Below are 16,927 nucleotides of genomic sequence, written 5' to 3'. Positions count from 1 at the left end.
ACAGGCAGTCAGTACCCAACAGAACACACAAAAGACCCCACAGGGCAGTCAGTACCCAACAGAGAGCATAGGCCTCTCTCTGTCTCTGTCTCTGTCTCTGTCTCTGTCTCTGTCTCTCTCTGTCTCTCTCTGTCTCTGTCTCTCTCTGTCTCTCTCTGTCTCTGTCTCTGTCTCTCTCTGTCTCAGTCTCTGTCTCTCTCTCTGTCTCAGTCTCTCTCTGTCTCTCTCTCTGTCTCAGTCTCTCTCTGTCTCAGTCTCTCTCTCTGTCTCAGTCTCTCTCTCTGTCTCAGTCTCTCGGTCTCTCTCTCTCTTTCTCGGTCTCTCTCTCTCTCTTTCTCGGTCTCTCTCTCTCTCTTTCTCGGTCTCTCTCTCTCTCTTTCTCGGTCTCTCTCTCTCTTTCTCGGTCTCTCTCTCGGTCTCTCTCTCTCTCTAAGGTGGAAACCTCAATAGAGCTGCTCAGGTCTTTCCAGAGGAGTCTGGTCTAACCTCTGGAATAAATATCACACAGGATGATGGAAAGTCCGGCCCAGAAACCTGACTTGCTACAATGTGAGGCTGTAGATACATTCTTTGTGTGTGTGTGTGTGTGTGCGTATGTGTGTGTCTTTCTTTATGTGTATACACCTTTGAAAGGAAAATACAAAAGGTAGAAAATCAAATATGTAATGAAAACAACACAAAGCAACACAAATAGGGAGTGACACAAAACAGGACAACACAAAAGGGAGCAGAGGACAACACAAAAGAGAGCAGAGGACAACACAAAAGAGAGCAGAGGACAACACAAAGCAACACAAATAGGGAGTGACACAAAACAGGACAACACAAAAGGCAGATGCACAAGCAAACAGACAACGAAACACATAAGAGGAATCGGAGAGAAAGGAACATTTTTTTTTTTTTATTACAAGAGAAATTCCACAATGGTCAAAGGGACCAAACATGAGACAATGAGAGAGAGAATAATAATGAAGAGGAAGAGACATAGAAAGAGACACAGAGAGAGAGAGAGAGAGAGAGAGAGAGAGAGAGAGAGAGAGAGAGAGAGAGAGAGAGAGAGAGAGAGAGAGAGAGAGAATAAGAAAGGGGAAGAAAGGGGGAGAAGAAAGTGGAGAAGGATAAATTGAGCTCCAGAGAGAATAGAAATCGTGTGGGAAATGAGCCAGGGCCACTCACGTATTCCTGGGCAAAATCAATGAGGTTCTGCAGGTCAATGTCATCCCGGTAGGCTTTGACGTTGTTGTTGATGAACAGGTTGAGCTGGTCTTTGATCCAGTCCTTGAACACGAAGGCCAGGATGCCCGCCGTCAACTCCAAGAAGAAGATGAGCCCCAGGAATACTGAGAACTGCAGAGGATATGCACAGACCGGTCATTACAATCAAGAGCAGCCACAAACAAAGCACTTCACCGCATCGCACCAATTACTGGGTGGCCTAGTGACTTCCTGTTTCATCTGCATAGTCATAGGAGCAGAATTCAAGCCAATTAAGTTTGCTTTCACAGAACACAAGCTGAGCACTGTAATGGAAGGCCCTCAGAGAGCTGCTGCTGCTGTTGTTGCTGTTGTTGCTGTTGTTGTTGTTGTTTGCTAGTTCTCTTTGTTTGAGGCGGTTCTCGCTCCATGACTGAAGTTTTCTTCCCAAGAGAACTTTCGACGCGTATCATACTCACTCAAGACATCCAAAACTCCGAGACACTCCTTGAAGAGTGTTCCAGCACATTCTACATAATTAACTGGGGCAATTAAGCAGAGTGAAGTGCATTTATAACACGCTGATGAGAATGGGAGAACAGTTTTCTATGAGTCTCATTATGCTGGCTGGGCTGGGAAATGATCATTTAGGGTTACAAAAATACTGCAACTATGAGCAGGCAGGCACACACACACACACAAATGATCATGTATGCAATCACGCACACACGTGCAGTGCACACACACAGAAACACACACACACTAGAGCTGTCACTTTACGTTCGAAAATCGATTGCACAATCGATTAGAGCAAACAACACAAGTTTCGAAAAAACTAAAATAGGGAATCGATTTTAACCAAATATGTACACTATTAATTTTAAACAAATTAAACAAATAAAAAAGATAGATGTAACAAAATTCACAAACGAGAATATAAGAATATAAAAGAATTCCGAAGTGCAGTAAACATTGCAAAAGCTAAAAAGAAAATTCCCACCAATTTTACGCACCGGAAACAGCTGTTTCAATCAGCTGATGTGCTGCTCGTGTTTTGCCAAAAAATGGAGGACAACGCGATCAACCTGTGCGACACAGGGATCTACAAACATTTTTTTTTCAGGAGCACTTGTGCGCCCAAGTTAAAAAATTTAGGAGCACAGACAAAAATTTGGGCGCACAGTCAGTTCTGTACTAAACTTACACATCTAACATTATACTGCAGCTAACAGTTAAACATGCCAGTGCACCAATTGCGAATATTAAGAATGACTGACAACATTTAGGCTACAGGAAACAGGATTTTAAAGATCAGTGCCTACTTTATTTTCAGTCTGTTCTATTTTCCTACATTTTGTTAATGTAAAATAATATAATACATTGCCATATTTGCATTTAGCCTGTATATCAAGTATCCTGCCAAATGTAGGCCAATTTATTTATTTGTTAATCCATCTATAGCTAAACCAGATATGCCCATGGTGACCTATCTGACTGCATACTGCCTAATACTACTACTAAAACAGTCCATTTTCTCTTCCACAAAACCCAACATAGGCTAATCAAGGGTATATGTTTTATACTTTCAGTTTTTATTTGAAATATCTGCATTGATGGGGGCAGTAGGCAAACGTTAGGCCTACTTTCGTTTTGCACTTCAGCTTGTATTCGGTGTAAACAAACAAGCATGTGTGGAAGCCTGGAGTTGTCAGTAGCGTACTACCTTTGAATAAAATGGGAGTATTACGGGAGGCTACTTTTGTGCCGGTTCGCTACAGCTATATTTTGCATTTTGCAGCCAATACGTCAACTGGGCTAAAAGGCATGTTAGGTTACCTTTCCTTCTCTCACTGCATTCTCAGAATCTCATCCTGTTCCTCCTATATCCAATGAATTCAGTGGATAGAAGAACTAGAAGAAGAAGAATTTCTTCAATCTTTGCATCTTGGCTGGCTAGTCTAACTTTCCGCTTTTTCTGCGCGCTCTTGGACTTGATAGAAGCGACTACTAGCGAGTCACAACGCGAAACTGCTAACGTTGATGGGAGGTGTAGTTTTTATGCATTCGCGACGTGATTCTATGGTTTGCACTAGTAATGTTTCTCGATGTTGCGGTGTATTTTGTCGACAAACATTGACATGGTTAGAAGTCATTCGCACCAGTGAGCCTAAATATTTTTTTGCACTCGCACAGCATCATTTTTACTCGCATGTGCGAGTGAAATGGGCGCACTGTAGAGCCCTGCGACATGTAGAGAGACGAGTGATAGGCCCTAATAATTTGAGGAGTTCGATGTGGAAGTACTTCGGATTTTTGGTATATCAAACTATGGAGAAGAACAAAGCGGTAGGCTACGCAAACTGTGCAATCGAGTTCTACGTAGGCGAAATTTGTTTGACATTTCTAATTGTAAATACAGACACAGCTACGGTGAAGCCTGCAGTAATGTTTGTCACTGATGTAATGGCAGTCCACTCGGCTTATTATTTTTCGAGAATGTTGCACTCCTGTTTGTCATTGTGCACAAAACTTCACGCCAATAAATCATCAGAAATATTGCTGGCTTAGGGCTGTCACAAAAGTGACAGCCCTAACACACACACACACACAAATGAACATGGTACGCAATCACGCACACACGTGCAGTGCACACACACAGACACACACAAATGAACTTTCCCTCTGTTTGTCTGTTGACCTGTCTTACTGTGTTTTAAAATCAATCTGCGGTGGGTTCATTTGTGCCAGCTAATTTGAACAGGAGCCTGAGAGGGAGGACAGTGGCTACTGCAGGGAGTCCTGTGTGCAGAGCTAAACTGGCCGGGGGCGTCATTACTCCTCAAGCCCACCAAGCCACATTTGGCTGAGGGGAAATTAGGGTAGATTCATCACTTTCTCCACTGGATGTGCTAAGCACTTAGGGGAGGGTTAAGAAAGAAAGAAAGAAAGAAAGAAAGAAAGAAAGAAAGAAAGAAAGAAAGAAAGAAAGAATGAATAAAATGAAAGAAAGAAAGAAAGAAAAAGAGCAAACAGCCCGAACAACAATCGCAACTGTCCATTCTCCTGACTGCTGTATTCAAGTTGAGAGAGGAACAAGAGCGCACAGACAAAGCTTTGCGAATAGCGTCTAGACAGTGGGATCTCTAGGAGGGCATTAAGAGGGGAGGCTATTAAGTGAAGAAGATGGAGGTTATCTCTCAATGTGGCTCCAGTAGCACACAGAGTAAAGACGTAGCGTGAGAGCCATTCCACTGCAATAAGCCTCTAGTGAGAGGAAGCGGTCTAAAAATAAAATCCACCCTTACAGACGCAAGGCTCTACAAGCTTTAGTCTGAGAGTCTGAGAAATCTCAAAGAGCCTCAAGTGCTGCATGGTGAATACAGACTGAAAGAAAGAAAGAAAGAAAGAAAGAAAGAAAGAAAGAAAGAAAGAATGGAAGGTGGGCCCTGGAAGGTGGGCCCTATTTATCGAGTGTGATGGAGGGAAAGAAAGGCAGGCAGGAGAGGGGAGAGGAAAAAGGGAAACATGTTAAGGCCCAGTGAATCGAGCCCAGAGTGAGACTCACAAACTTGAGCAGGACGGTGTTTTCCCGCAGTGCTCCGATGCAGCCGGCGAAGCCCAGGATGAACATCACCGCTCCCACCACGATAAACAGCCACACCGGGTCGAAGCCGCCCAGGTCCGTGATGGACGAGATGTTGGACAGCACTCCCTGTGGGGCCAGACAACCAGAAAACTCAACACAAACAAATAAACAAACAAACAAACAAACAAACAAACAAACAAACAAGCAAAAAAAAGCAAACACTTCTAGTGGGCACAATCCCAATCCTCCACACGCTCCCCTTGGCCCAGCCCTCTCGGCAGCTACAGCCCGGGAAGGTTAAGCAAGGTGAGGCAGGCTGAGCACAGCCGTCGACGGCTACCTGGGGGAATGCAGGATCAAAGAGCGAGTCGTGCCAGGGCGCATCTACACTTCCTCTCTTTTTGTTTTCTGAGCTGCACATTATCAGTGTTTACACCCTTCCTTGACAGTACGCTTTGAAATGTTAAAACAAGTTCACATCTCTGGGGATCATGTCTCGAACAAACAAAGAAAACAAAAAAGATAAACAACTAAGCCAGCGGAAAAAAAACAACGAGCCACTGACAATTCCCAGACATGTGCGCTTAGTTATTAATGACATGATGTGGCAATCAAATATTACATCAAATGTACCAATTATTTACATTAGATTAACGAGATAATTCAGGAGGCTACACAAGAGAGACATTAATATTGAGCGTCACCATATTGTTACACACTCTCCTGTGCTAGCTGAACAATAAGGGACTCAACTAGCACAATTTCCAGCTAATACATCAAGTAGATTGACTTGCTGCCTCGGTGTATAAGATCCACTTGTGCCTGCAAGGCAAGGCAATGTGCGAAAGCTGATCTTTTGGTGTAACAGTCAGTGACTCATCTTGAAGAGGCACATTGTTCTTGCAGATGGCTTCGTAGATGTAGCAGCTAACCAGAGGTGCGTTCAAATTCGCAAACATTTTAGGCTAACTGTGTTGAACCGTTTTCCATTTGCCTTGAGTTTTCGGCGAAGGTTTGCAAACAATCACAAACAGTCTGTGGCGATAGTGCTCCGCGAACACAGAGTGGAACTGGACCTGAGCTTGATGAAGATAACAATGCACAGTGTTTCCCATACATTGACTTATTTGTGGCGGCCCACCACAATATCAACATTGACCACCACACAATGATTTTCCAGGTTGTACTAAATTGTGCTTAAATCTGGTTAGCATCATAACCACGCTGTGCTCATTTGTTAAAAACTGTTGTATTCAAGTTAATTTTGCAAACCAACCACCACAAATGGAATTCAATTCTGTGGGAAACACTGATGCAATTACCGTTACAATGGAATGTTAACACCAAATCGTTCAAATTTAACTGTTCAAAGAAAACATGTTCTCCACAAACATTCGCCACTGTTTGCCAAATTTGAGCGCACCTCAGGCATGGGAGTGAATTCTGTTGCTAACGAGTGCTTTCGACCCTGTTTCCTGAACGCACACTAGTGGCTGCGTGGCTGTTTGTCTGTCTTACAGTGCAATGAAAGCCTCGCGGTTTCCCATTTGTGCGCATATGGGTTTTAACTGGGAAGCACACACCCAGACTCCACAAGCATGTGAGATCCACTTCGTCATTTAGGCTCTCCCTGTCCAAACAGTTCAAAGGCTCGTTTTGGTTTTGGTTTTTTTCTTCTCAGTCTCTCTCTTACATCCTACTGAGGTTCTGACATGCACCTTTGTGTCATTGAAAAAGAGCACAGAACAACTTATTATGACAGGATTTAATTTGATACAGTCTACGATGAAGACTTCTTTCAAGATATGAGCACGCTAGAGCCGACTGCCTGTTATGGCTCTAGTGAAAGTGGCGACAGAGAGAAACAAAGAGAGAGAGAGAAAGAAACAGGCCTTGGGCCAGGCAATTGACTCTGCGTTGCTTAGGAAACATCTCATAAATAAGACCACAGGGAATCTGAGGTATGTAAGCAGTTTGTTCGTGACACTCACCTTCTCAGCCCATGCCCAAAGTCCAATGCCCAGGAAGGCAGCTCCAAGCAACTGCAAAACACACACACACACACACACACACACACACACACACAAAAACACACAAACACACAGAAAGAGAGAGAGAAAAGAAAATCTCATTAGCATGCAGAAGAATGACAATGCATAACTACAGGTATCACGACTCCTGCTTTTTACTAGCTGACAAGCTTTTCATAATAGTTGTCGATGAGTCGTTATGTACCAGTACAGCGCTGGTGCTAACATTGGCAGATAGGTGCTACCTGTTGGCAGCAGGTGTTTCATCCTTACACCAAGTCCTAAGTGGATGCGATGCGATGCGAGCAGCACAATGTGTTAAATTGGAGTGTCCTGACTGCAAGCGACGCGAACATTTTGAGAGAGCTTTTGTCGGACACCCTGTTTCTATTTTCTTTCTGTCACTCACGTTGCCCAGCTATTTTGAATGAGAAATATGCCGCAGTAGAAGGCATATTTAACTTAACGGATTCAGTGTAGACCAATAACATTGACAGTCACCGGCTGGGATCCTGTTAGGACATGGTGTTAGATGGTTATGCATAGCAGACATGTTCTTATTGCACTTCAGTGCAGCTGTACACAACTTTCATGTCACTGTGGAACACCTCACCTCATTTTCTGTGAGGTACTCCACCAATAGCAATTTTGACCATGACTGGTTGACTGCTGCCAACAGGACAGACAAGTGATTTTAATAGTCGACTAGTTTTGACTATGCCTAGTTGATAAAACCACTGGTGAGAACATTGTGACCTTACAGAGGTGCTTGCAACAACATTACAACTGGCAAGACAGCATACTGATGAAGCAACTACAGATGTATTTTCAGACAACAGGAAAAAAGGAGAAAGGGACTCCATCCATCCAACCATCCATCCCTCCTTCCCTCCCTTCCATCCTCTCTCTCACTCTCCCACTCCCTCCCTCTCTCACCACAACATAACCTTCTTGGGCAATTGTCGTCAGTCTATGATTGAATCAGCGCCTGTATTCTTCTCCCGTGGGTTAGCCTACCTATTGTGCACTGTCCTGTGACTCTCATCATCTCATTTGGGACGGTGATCTGGGCTGGTGTTGGGGATGGATGGGCGGCGAGAGAGGACAGACGTGGCACGGAGGGGAACGTGAGGACGGCTCGAGCCGTACACAGAGGTCAGGTATCAGGGGTTGGCTAGAGCCCGTAATCCCATTAGCCCCTGGCTCAGCCTAATCCGGTGGGGATTAAGAGACACGCCGCTGGGGAGAGCGTTCATTCCTTCAGTGTTGCCTCTCTCTCTCTTTCTCTCATCGCTTCACTCTCTCTCTCTCTCTCTCTCTCATTGCTGCCCCTCTATCCCTTCATTCCATCCTGTGCTCATTCTCATTCACAATAATCTGACTGCTCTCGCGCTCTCTCATTCCTTAAATCTCCACACCTTATTCACGGTCTCTGTCGCTGCCTATAGTATCTCTTTTTATTGTCTCCTCTACTTTCTCTCGCTCCACATTCCTCTCTATATATAAATATATATCTCCTTTTCTCCCACCTCCTCATCATATCACCATAAAGGCACACTGTTGACTGGTAATACTGTGCCTCTTGCCTCTCTGACTTGCTTAATGAAATACCTAAGTACCTGAATGCTGCATCAACATTTTTGTTTTTAGAACAAAACATACAGTACGCAGTCATGCATCCTGTTTTTTCTCTCTCTCTCTCTCTCTCTGGTGTGTGAGTGTGTGACGTGGCTGGGATGCTCGTGGGATGCCACGTCTGGTCCACACGTGTATGAGGTGATTAGGGGACGTCACTCAGAGATACACGAGTGGCCGTGTCAATACCTGATCCCATTATTCTGTCCGGGGGATTGGGCGGGATTGGTGCGGCCTTGTCACCTAGGGTCAGTGACAGGTGAGCCTGGCTACCTAGCAACTGGCCATAAGGTACAGGAAATAAAGTAATATATGAGGGGGACAAATTGGCAATGCAACAAGGCTTGCCAAGTGAGAAGTTCTTCCCTCAGCAATAACAACGCCATCTGAAGTCATATAAACCGTTCCCTTGCCTGCGTAAATTAGCCATTAGCCTACTGTTAGCGATTAGTTGAGGTTCTAACTCTCAGGGTGGGGGAAGAAATTTTCAGCGTAATCAACACACCTCAATTCTACCCTATCCTAATTCTAACAGAATCTGTCTGTTGTTATGGGATATTACACGAGCCGGAGCCAGATAGACCTCCTCCTGCTCTACACCATTGCCTTGCTGCAGAGTGGCGATTGAGGAGCAATCATGGTGCTAATTGTTAATGGGAAAAAAGATAGGGAGCAAAAGGCAGAAGGGGAAAAAAACAGAAACAAAAAGATGAAACCACAGCTGCCATTGATCTCTGGCCAGCAGCTCAATATCAGCACGTTTGCGCTCATCAATAATTTATAGAACCTGTGAAAGTGACTCAGTGTGTTCCTGTCTGACTCATTTGTTTTCTCTCTCTCTCCTCTCTTATGTGTGAGTGACTGTCTGTGTGTGTGTGTGTGTGTGTGTGTGTGTGTGTGTGTGTGTGTGTGTGTGTGAGAGAGAGTTTGTGTGCGTATGTGTTTGCTCTGTGGAATGAGTCAAACGGAAGGGCAGGGGGCTTGCTGGGAAAGGGATGGAAACGTGCGTACGGTGCCATGGTGCAGAGCAGGATGGGAAGAGGGAGCACGGCAACGCCACGGCAACGCCACGGCAACGCGTGTGCATGTGGTTCCCATCTGCTAGATGGACCCGGACCCAGACAGGATGGAAAATACAGATATGCTCACTCTCTCCAACAGAAAAACACATCCACTGCCTAACACAGCACACAAAGGAAAACACCCAAGCTAGCACAACACACTTGTGTGTGTGTGCAATAACACTTTTTTGCTTAAACAGCAAGTATATGGAGATTAAGCACATTATACAAACATAAATACCATTATACACACCAAATAGTTTACACAGAATATGCATGAACCAACACAAAATGGTCACAGTCCACCCACTCTCTACCATGAGTAGACAGACACAGACACAGACACAGACACGGACACACACACACACACACACACACACACACACACAAAAGGGAACACAACCACAAAACAATCCCTGCTGTCCTTTGTTTCCTGCGAGAGAAGTGCCGTGTGACAAACCCGGCACCCAGGCAGACAGCACAAAGGGCCCAGCGCTGGTGAAGAGAGATGCCTTGGGAGGAGGGGCAGGGCAAAAGGGGAAGACAGGAGGGGACGAGAGGGGGCAGGAGGGGGCTTCATTCTCTCCCTTCAGACAGAACTGTGGGAAGGCCATCTCTCCCTTGCACACACGCCATTCCTTCACCCTGATGTCTTATTTGAATATGACTTTGGGAAAAGGGGGTGGCGGGTGGGGTGGGGTTGGTGGAGCCGCAGGGCAAAGAGACACTTCATTCAGCTGCCAAGGGGGAGACAATTGAGGGTGTAGGCGGGCAGGGAGGGCGGTCGGGGGTGTCGACAAGGCTGCGCTGCCGACCGAGGGCTAGTGTTTTTCAACCACTCCCTAGGACGCCAGACGAGTGGGTCTTAAAATGGGCAGCTGGGCCAACAGGGGCACTGTAATTACGGGGAGCTGCGCTGGGTATTTTCAGCGCTGCCCAGGGGAGCGAGGGCAGAGAGGGACGACAGGTACGTGCTGACGAGGGGCACGCTCCCCGACGGGGCGCCTGAAATACAACAGACAGGGAAGACGGAAGAGAGAGGGGGGGGAAGAGAGAGATAGAGAGAGGGAGAGAGAGAGAAGAGTGAGAGAGAAGAGTGAGAGAGAGAGAGATAGAGGGAGGGAGAGAGGGATAGAGAGAGAGAGAGAAAGAGAGAAGGAAAGAGAGAGGGAGAAAGAGAGGAGAGAGAAAGAGAGAGAGAGACAGGGGAGGAAGAGAGAGGAATAGAGAGAGGGAGAGGGAGAAAGAGAGAGAAAGAAGGAAAAAGAGAGAGGGAGAGGGAAAGAGAGAGACACCATGGTTTGAGACACCTGTCAGACAAAGGGGTTGAAAATAATACAGTGGCTCCATGTCAAGTTTGAGGAAGTGACAAACGAACCCCGTGCGAAGCCTAGCAATTTGTGAAAAGCGCTCACATATGGACACACACACACACTAGGGTGGTCCTTATTTTTCAACTTTTGAAAGTTCATGCTCTCACCCCACCAATATGTTTGAATAAATAAAAAAAATAATTGGGCAAAATGTTATCAATATTAATCAATATTTAGAGGTTGCTCAAGACCTTTGAAGTTTAACACATACTGTGCAGTGTGCATATTCAGGATTTTTCGCATATTATGTGATACATTGTGCTAGCATGTATAATTGTTTAATAATATATGCTTATGGCAGCAATGGACTTATTTGACCATGCAGGCAATAACAATGTGTATTGATTATTGGTGACCACATTAAAATTGGAATTCCATATTGTCCATGCAAATTTGCAATGCTGATTTGCTGATCTCATCTGCTGATTCCGGTATTTCCCAATAATATGCTGTTGTGACCAATTCATAGCAAGTCCTGTTTTAGTTGAGGTATGTCTTTCAAAGCATCAATGTGAATGAAGCACAATAGACAATATACACTGAGACAATGGCTGAAGCAACACGAAGCAAATCCGCTATATGGTTACTTGGATCAGAAGAGACTGAAATAACTGGAACAAAGTTACCCTCCAAGAAGCAGGTTTTATGTTTGTTGTAATATCATCATAAAACATTGAAAAAAAAACTTCATGAAAGTGCAACAGTGGTGATCAAAGAAGTCTTGGTTCTAGGACAAGGCTAGGATTCCCATTCGTCCCCAACATCATGCCATAAAACAACTGGAAACACTTCGAGACAAATGGCAGAAGCTGAAGAAAAATGCCAAGAGAACTTCTGAGACTCAGCAGTGCAATGTAGAGGCCTTCATAGACCAGTTGGGAGACCTGTTTGATATCGCACATCAAGATGCACTCATTCATCTCAAGAATCCAGAAGATAGAGACTTTCTTCTGGCCCAAAGAGAAAAAGGACATTCTGGGTGTACAACTGTACAATATGATGATACAATTTAAATCTCTCACTTTCGCCTTTAGCCTTGAACACTGAAAACTCTTTTCCTCAGTGGTTCCATATTGGTGGAATGAGTTACCCAGTGCTCTCCGTTCCTGTGATAGTTTTGGGTCATTTACAGTAAGAAGGGTCTAAAGGCATATCTGTTCAACATACACTTAGTTCATTAAGCGCTTCTTATGCGTTATGGTTTATAAAATATTGTTTTATTTCCATTAGGCTGTTGATTAATTTGACATTGCTGTTTACTATTGATATTCTTTTTAATGTAGTCTTACCATGTTATAGTTTTTATATTATTGATTGAATGGACATTATTATTTATTGCCCCCCCCCCTCATTTTCATTGGGCTATTGATTTAATTGACATTATATATTATTGCTATTCTCCTTATTATATAGTCTGACCAACAAACAATATTTCATTTTATTTTGTTTGAGGAAGTGACAAACGAACCCCGTGCGAAGCCTAGCAATTTGTGAAAAGCGCTCACATATGGACACACACACACACATTTAGGGGGTGAGAGTTGAACATTTCCAACATTTTTTTTTTTACCCCATATAAGGTCCACACACACACACACACACACACACACACACACACACACACACACACACACACACAAACCATTCTTGGCTTCCTTTCCATTAAAGCACCTTGAGAGGTTATTTCAAGGTGGTGATGCCCCTATTCTCAGGTATAAGTATAAGTAAGTATAAGTATATATACTCTTTTGATCCCGTAAGGGAAATTTGGTCTCTGCATTTATCCCAATCCATGAATTAGTGAAACACACTGCACACAGTGAACACACAGTGAGGTGAAGCACACACTAATCCCGACGCAGTGAGCTGCCTGCAACAGCGGCGCTCGGGGAGCAGTGGGGGGTAAGGTGCCTTGCTCAAGGGCACTTCAGCCGTGGCCCACCGGTCGGGGTTCGAACCGGCAACCCTCCAGTTACAAGTCCGAAGCGCTAACCAGGAGGCCACGGCTGCCCCGGTTCAGGCTCACACAGGCCAGACGCGCCACAGACCTACAGGCTGCCCCCCCAGAGAACAATGCTATGGGTGGGTTTCAGAGCAGGGCCTGGACGGCTGCTGACAGTCCCATTCACACAGAGGTTCATTATGCAAGGTTACCATTTGGAGGGTGGGAGGGTCTCACCCACAATTAAGGCTGGGGTGGGGGCCGTGATGGCAGAGTGATGGTGGATGTGGTTGTGAGAGTGTGTGTGTGTTTCTCTGTGCGTTTGTGTGGAGGGAGGCAGCCAGCTTTCAGGGACAACCCCCCCACCCCCACACACACACCTCTTCCTCCAACACCCTTTACAACAACAGACATGGCTTTCATTGCTCATCGCTGGAGAAACAAAACCGCACTTGGACTGGAATTTATGACACTGAGAGTCCTCATTATCGGAGGGAGGGACTCCCAGATTCAGCACACACTCCATCATTTACAAAACATAGCTCTTCCCAGCAGAGGAGTGTGTGTGTGTGTGTGTGTGTGTGTGTGTGTGTGTGTGTGTGTGGGAGAGAGAGAGCGAGAGAAAGAGAGATAGTGTGTGTGTTGATGGTATTGAGTCATGCAGTGTGCATGATTAGCCAACAATATGTCATTTCCCACCCTGATAGGTTTCAGTTCAATAGCAACACTTCCTAACTTGATACTGATACTCAGTAGAAGACCACCATAACTAGGCAACCACCCGTGGGTGAGAGTAAGGTGCTACAACAGTGAGCTGATTTACCAGTTTATCATAGAATCATACCAAAGCGTTCCAATAACCAATGATTTCATAACCAGGGTGTAGACCTGGCCTACTCATAGGCACCCAAAGCTTCCACTAAACATGCTATCCCAAACATTCACTCTTAAGCCACAATAACCAAAGTGCCATATTAACAAACTGTCCAGTAACCTACCAACACTCTTCATAATATACAGAGTGTAATAATGTTGGGTAAAGACAGATATGGATGACGTGCACGTGTCAATTAGCTTTAGAGAAAATTATGTTTCAGGCCAATTTGGTGAAACAGTGCAGTGGATGTGACACTTGAGACTTGGAATCCACGTTTCACAATTACCATTTGGCGCTCCACTAACAATTTACTGAAGACCCGTTTTGTCACCCAGCCACAATAACAATACTGTGGAAAGCATATTATATAGTTAAATACCCTGACACGTGACCATTAGGAAATCAAACCACCAGCCAAATTATTGTTCAGACACGTTAAAACGCATTCACTCTCAAGTCTGGCAAGCAGGGACCCTATTAACGTTAACATTTTTAGCTTGCTTAACGTTACTTCATTACCTCGCGATAAGTAGCTTATCTTCGGCTACCAATTTCAGCAACTGTTACAGACAGTATGACTTGAAGTTGCATTGTTGTTGTGAGGTTATACATTAATTGTAAGATGATGTGATGAGAGTTAACAACATAGGTCACGGTAATATAGCTAGCTTAGCCAGCTGATGTTTTTTATGTCTAACGTTAACGCTAACGTTACAAAACAAAAAAGACAGCTATGGACTTTCTAGTAAACATTTCAGGCAAAAAACAACATTGCTACACTTGCTAGAAGACCAAGTGGGGAACTGGTACTTACCCAAAATATAATGTTGAATCCGAATAAAAAATATTTTACACAGCAGCTTACTTCGGCTCCTTTCAAATGATGATGTTGTTTTCTGCTCATTCTTGTGTTATATTGAGGCTAGCTGGCTAGCTAGCTCGGATGAAACTGTTTGGTTTGTTACGGATTTGCAAAACAATATGTATCGAGATTAGCCGTAGTAAGGCAGCTTAATAGTTCTGATTAGTTAGCGATAACTGGTTAAATTTTGAGACAAACACATGTTAGGAAATTTAACAGCTAGCTAGCTAGCCAGCCAGCTAGTAGCTAGCCCAGTCAAAAATACATACCCAGCTATCTTGTTAGCTAACGTTAGCTAGCTAGCTAGCCAGCTAACAACAAGCAGCCCTGAGATTTTAGACATAGAAAAGATTCATCATCTAGCTATCGTTTCAGGAATTTTCTAAATTTCCGAGTTGCTAGTGCAGAAATCTGCTAGCTAGCACAAGAATTTCCTCGTTGAAGGAACGCGTATTTTCATAGATGAACCGACAATTGTTCCAGATGGAGGAGGCATTTGCTTGTTTGATATTTCAACCTTGTTGTGGATGTTCTCAAACAACCATCTGAACCAGCAGTGTTGTCGTAGAAGGAAAGCTACAGCTTCATTTTGTTACAGGGACCTCTAGTGGTACCCAGATCAAGTCACTTCAAAGCTGTTTCATGAAGTTAGGCCAGATATTTAATAAGGACTTTGGTTAGGCCTAGTTGAAAAAGAATAGCCTATAATCCTCTTTTTTGTTGTTGTTTTGTTTATTAATTTGTTTTTTTTTTCTTTATGTAAAGAGTTGCATTTGGCTAAACGAAATTCTGAACCATTATAAAAGGCTATTCTAGTGTGACAACACAGCCTATGTTTTCATATGAAATAAATATATGGTAGGGTAGCCTACTTTTGAACTACTAATACTAATACTTTTTGCAAGCATACTGTAGGCCTATTCTACATGCAAACTGACCTCTCAAAGTTATCTTGAAAGACCTACAGATGGTAGGCCTAGTCTAGGCAAGGTCATAGATGAATCAATGATTCAAAAACTTCTGCTATGCAAACCTTCTAAATAGTCTAGGTGAAAACACAAAACAAAAATAGCTAGGCTTATGTGTTAAGATCTATGATAGAAGCAGTCTTTCCAGTCAATAATAATATTTTTTTTAAAAACTGAAATCCTCATTAGAATCTATAACCTGGGCAGCCGTGGCCCACTGGTTAGCACTCTGGACTTGTATTCGAGCCCCGACCAGTGGGCCGCGGCTGAAGTGCCCTTGAGCAAGGCACCTAACCCCTCACTGCTCCCCGAGCGCCGCCTAACAATAATGGTTAAACTTAACCTAACAATAATGGTTATTGCTTTCTAATGCAGTGGTTCTCAAAGTGGGGTCCGCGACCCATAGCCAGGGGGTTCGGAAAATAATTTGCTTGAAATTATAAAGTTGAGTTTTATCATTTTAAGAAATAATATCTACAGATGATGCCCCTTTCCACCCATAAAACAAACAAATTGTGTCTATTTGCTCCTACCCACATTTCACCTCACTTAGGTCATGAAGAACCATTCCTACTACTGCTTAGCTTGGCTTATTTGTTAGCCAGCTAGCTGATAAATGTTTACAAATGTTTATCCATGTTGTCAAGTGATGCAAAATCCAAAACTGACAAAAGACAAAGTTGTACATCTGCCAAAAAACATGGGATAGTGGACCTGGCCAAAACTTCAGAGAATGGCATGCTTAACTGTTACGGTTATGAGAGGGTCCTTGGAAAATTTTCTCCCCCAAAAGGGGTCCTTGGAACCAAAAACATTGAGAACTCCTGTTCTAATGTATACATTTTGACTATTTGTGTTTTAAATGTATCAAAATAACTCAAGTGAGTTTTACACATGCAGTGTTCCCGATAAGACATTCACTGACAGATTTGTTGTCAAACTGTTGCTGTGTGGTCAGCTTGGGGTCAGTGGACAAAAAATACATTGAAGTAGATAGCATACTGTAAGTGAATCATTTTTCAAAAGATTATTCTGGCTTGACCTTGGCTTGACCATAAAGATTTTCTTGAATTTATTTTTAAAGATTTTCTTGAATTTCCCCTTGGGGATCAATAAAGTATCTATCTATCTATCTATCTATCTATCTATCTAGATTTATTGGAAACACAAAATTAGCAAATAGCAAATAGATTTCTTTCAGGGGAGAGAAAAAACAACTTAAAATATGTAGGAACCACATACTGAGCTGACATCTTGGGGAAATGATTTGCTATGGCTTTGTGCTACTGTAGTTACACAATGCTTTGCTTCATGATTACGAGGGAATTGTATGTAAACCTAATTAGGATCCAGAATATGCTGCTGGGCTGGCTATTCCACAGAGACTCAAGAAACAACA

At 43.7% G+C, this 16,927-nt stretch overlaps 1 protein-coding gene across 1 annotated transcript in view; it reads right to left on the bottom strand.

Annotated features, from left to right (window-relative positions):
* The window catches only part of tspan17 (tetraspanin 17), a 22,244-nt gene extending 7,140 nt beyond the window's left edge, over positions 1–15,104 (bottom strand). The window contains exons 1-4 of the mRNA XM_048231556.1: positions 14,513–15,104; positions 6,772–6,822; positions 4,760–4,906; positions 1,177–1,347 (exon numbers count right to left, since the gene is read on the bottom strand). Coding sequence (XP_048087513.1) covers positions 1,177–1,347; positions 4,760–4,906; positions 6,772–6,822; positions 14,513–14,602 — 459 coding nt within the window. The 5' untranslated portion in view covers positions 14,603–15,104. The remainder of the gene's footprint in view (positions 1–1,176; positions 1,348–4,759; positions 4,907–6,771; positions 6,823–14,512) is intronic.
* Positions 15,105–16,927: the final 1,823 nt, after the last annotated feature.

Source organism: Alosa alosa, chromosome 21, assembly GCF_017589495.1.
Source record: "Alosa alosa isolate M-15738 ecotype Scorff River chromosome 21, AALO_Geno_1.1, whole genome shotgun sequence".
Classification (NCBI taxonomy): Eukaryota; Metazoa; Chordata; class Actinopteri; order Clupeiformes; family Clupeidae; genus Alosa; species Alosa alosa.
Note: the sequence above shows the minus strand (reverse complement) of the source record. Positions and strands in the feature narration are given on the sequence as shown.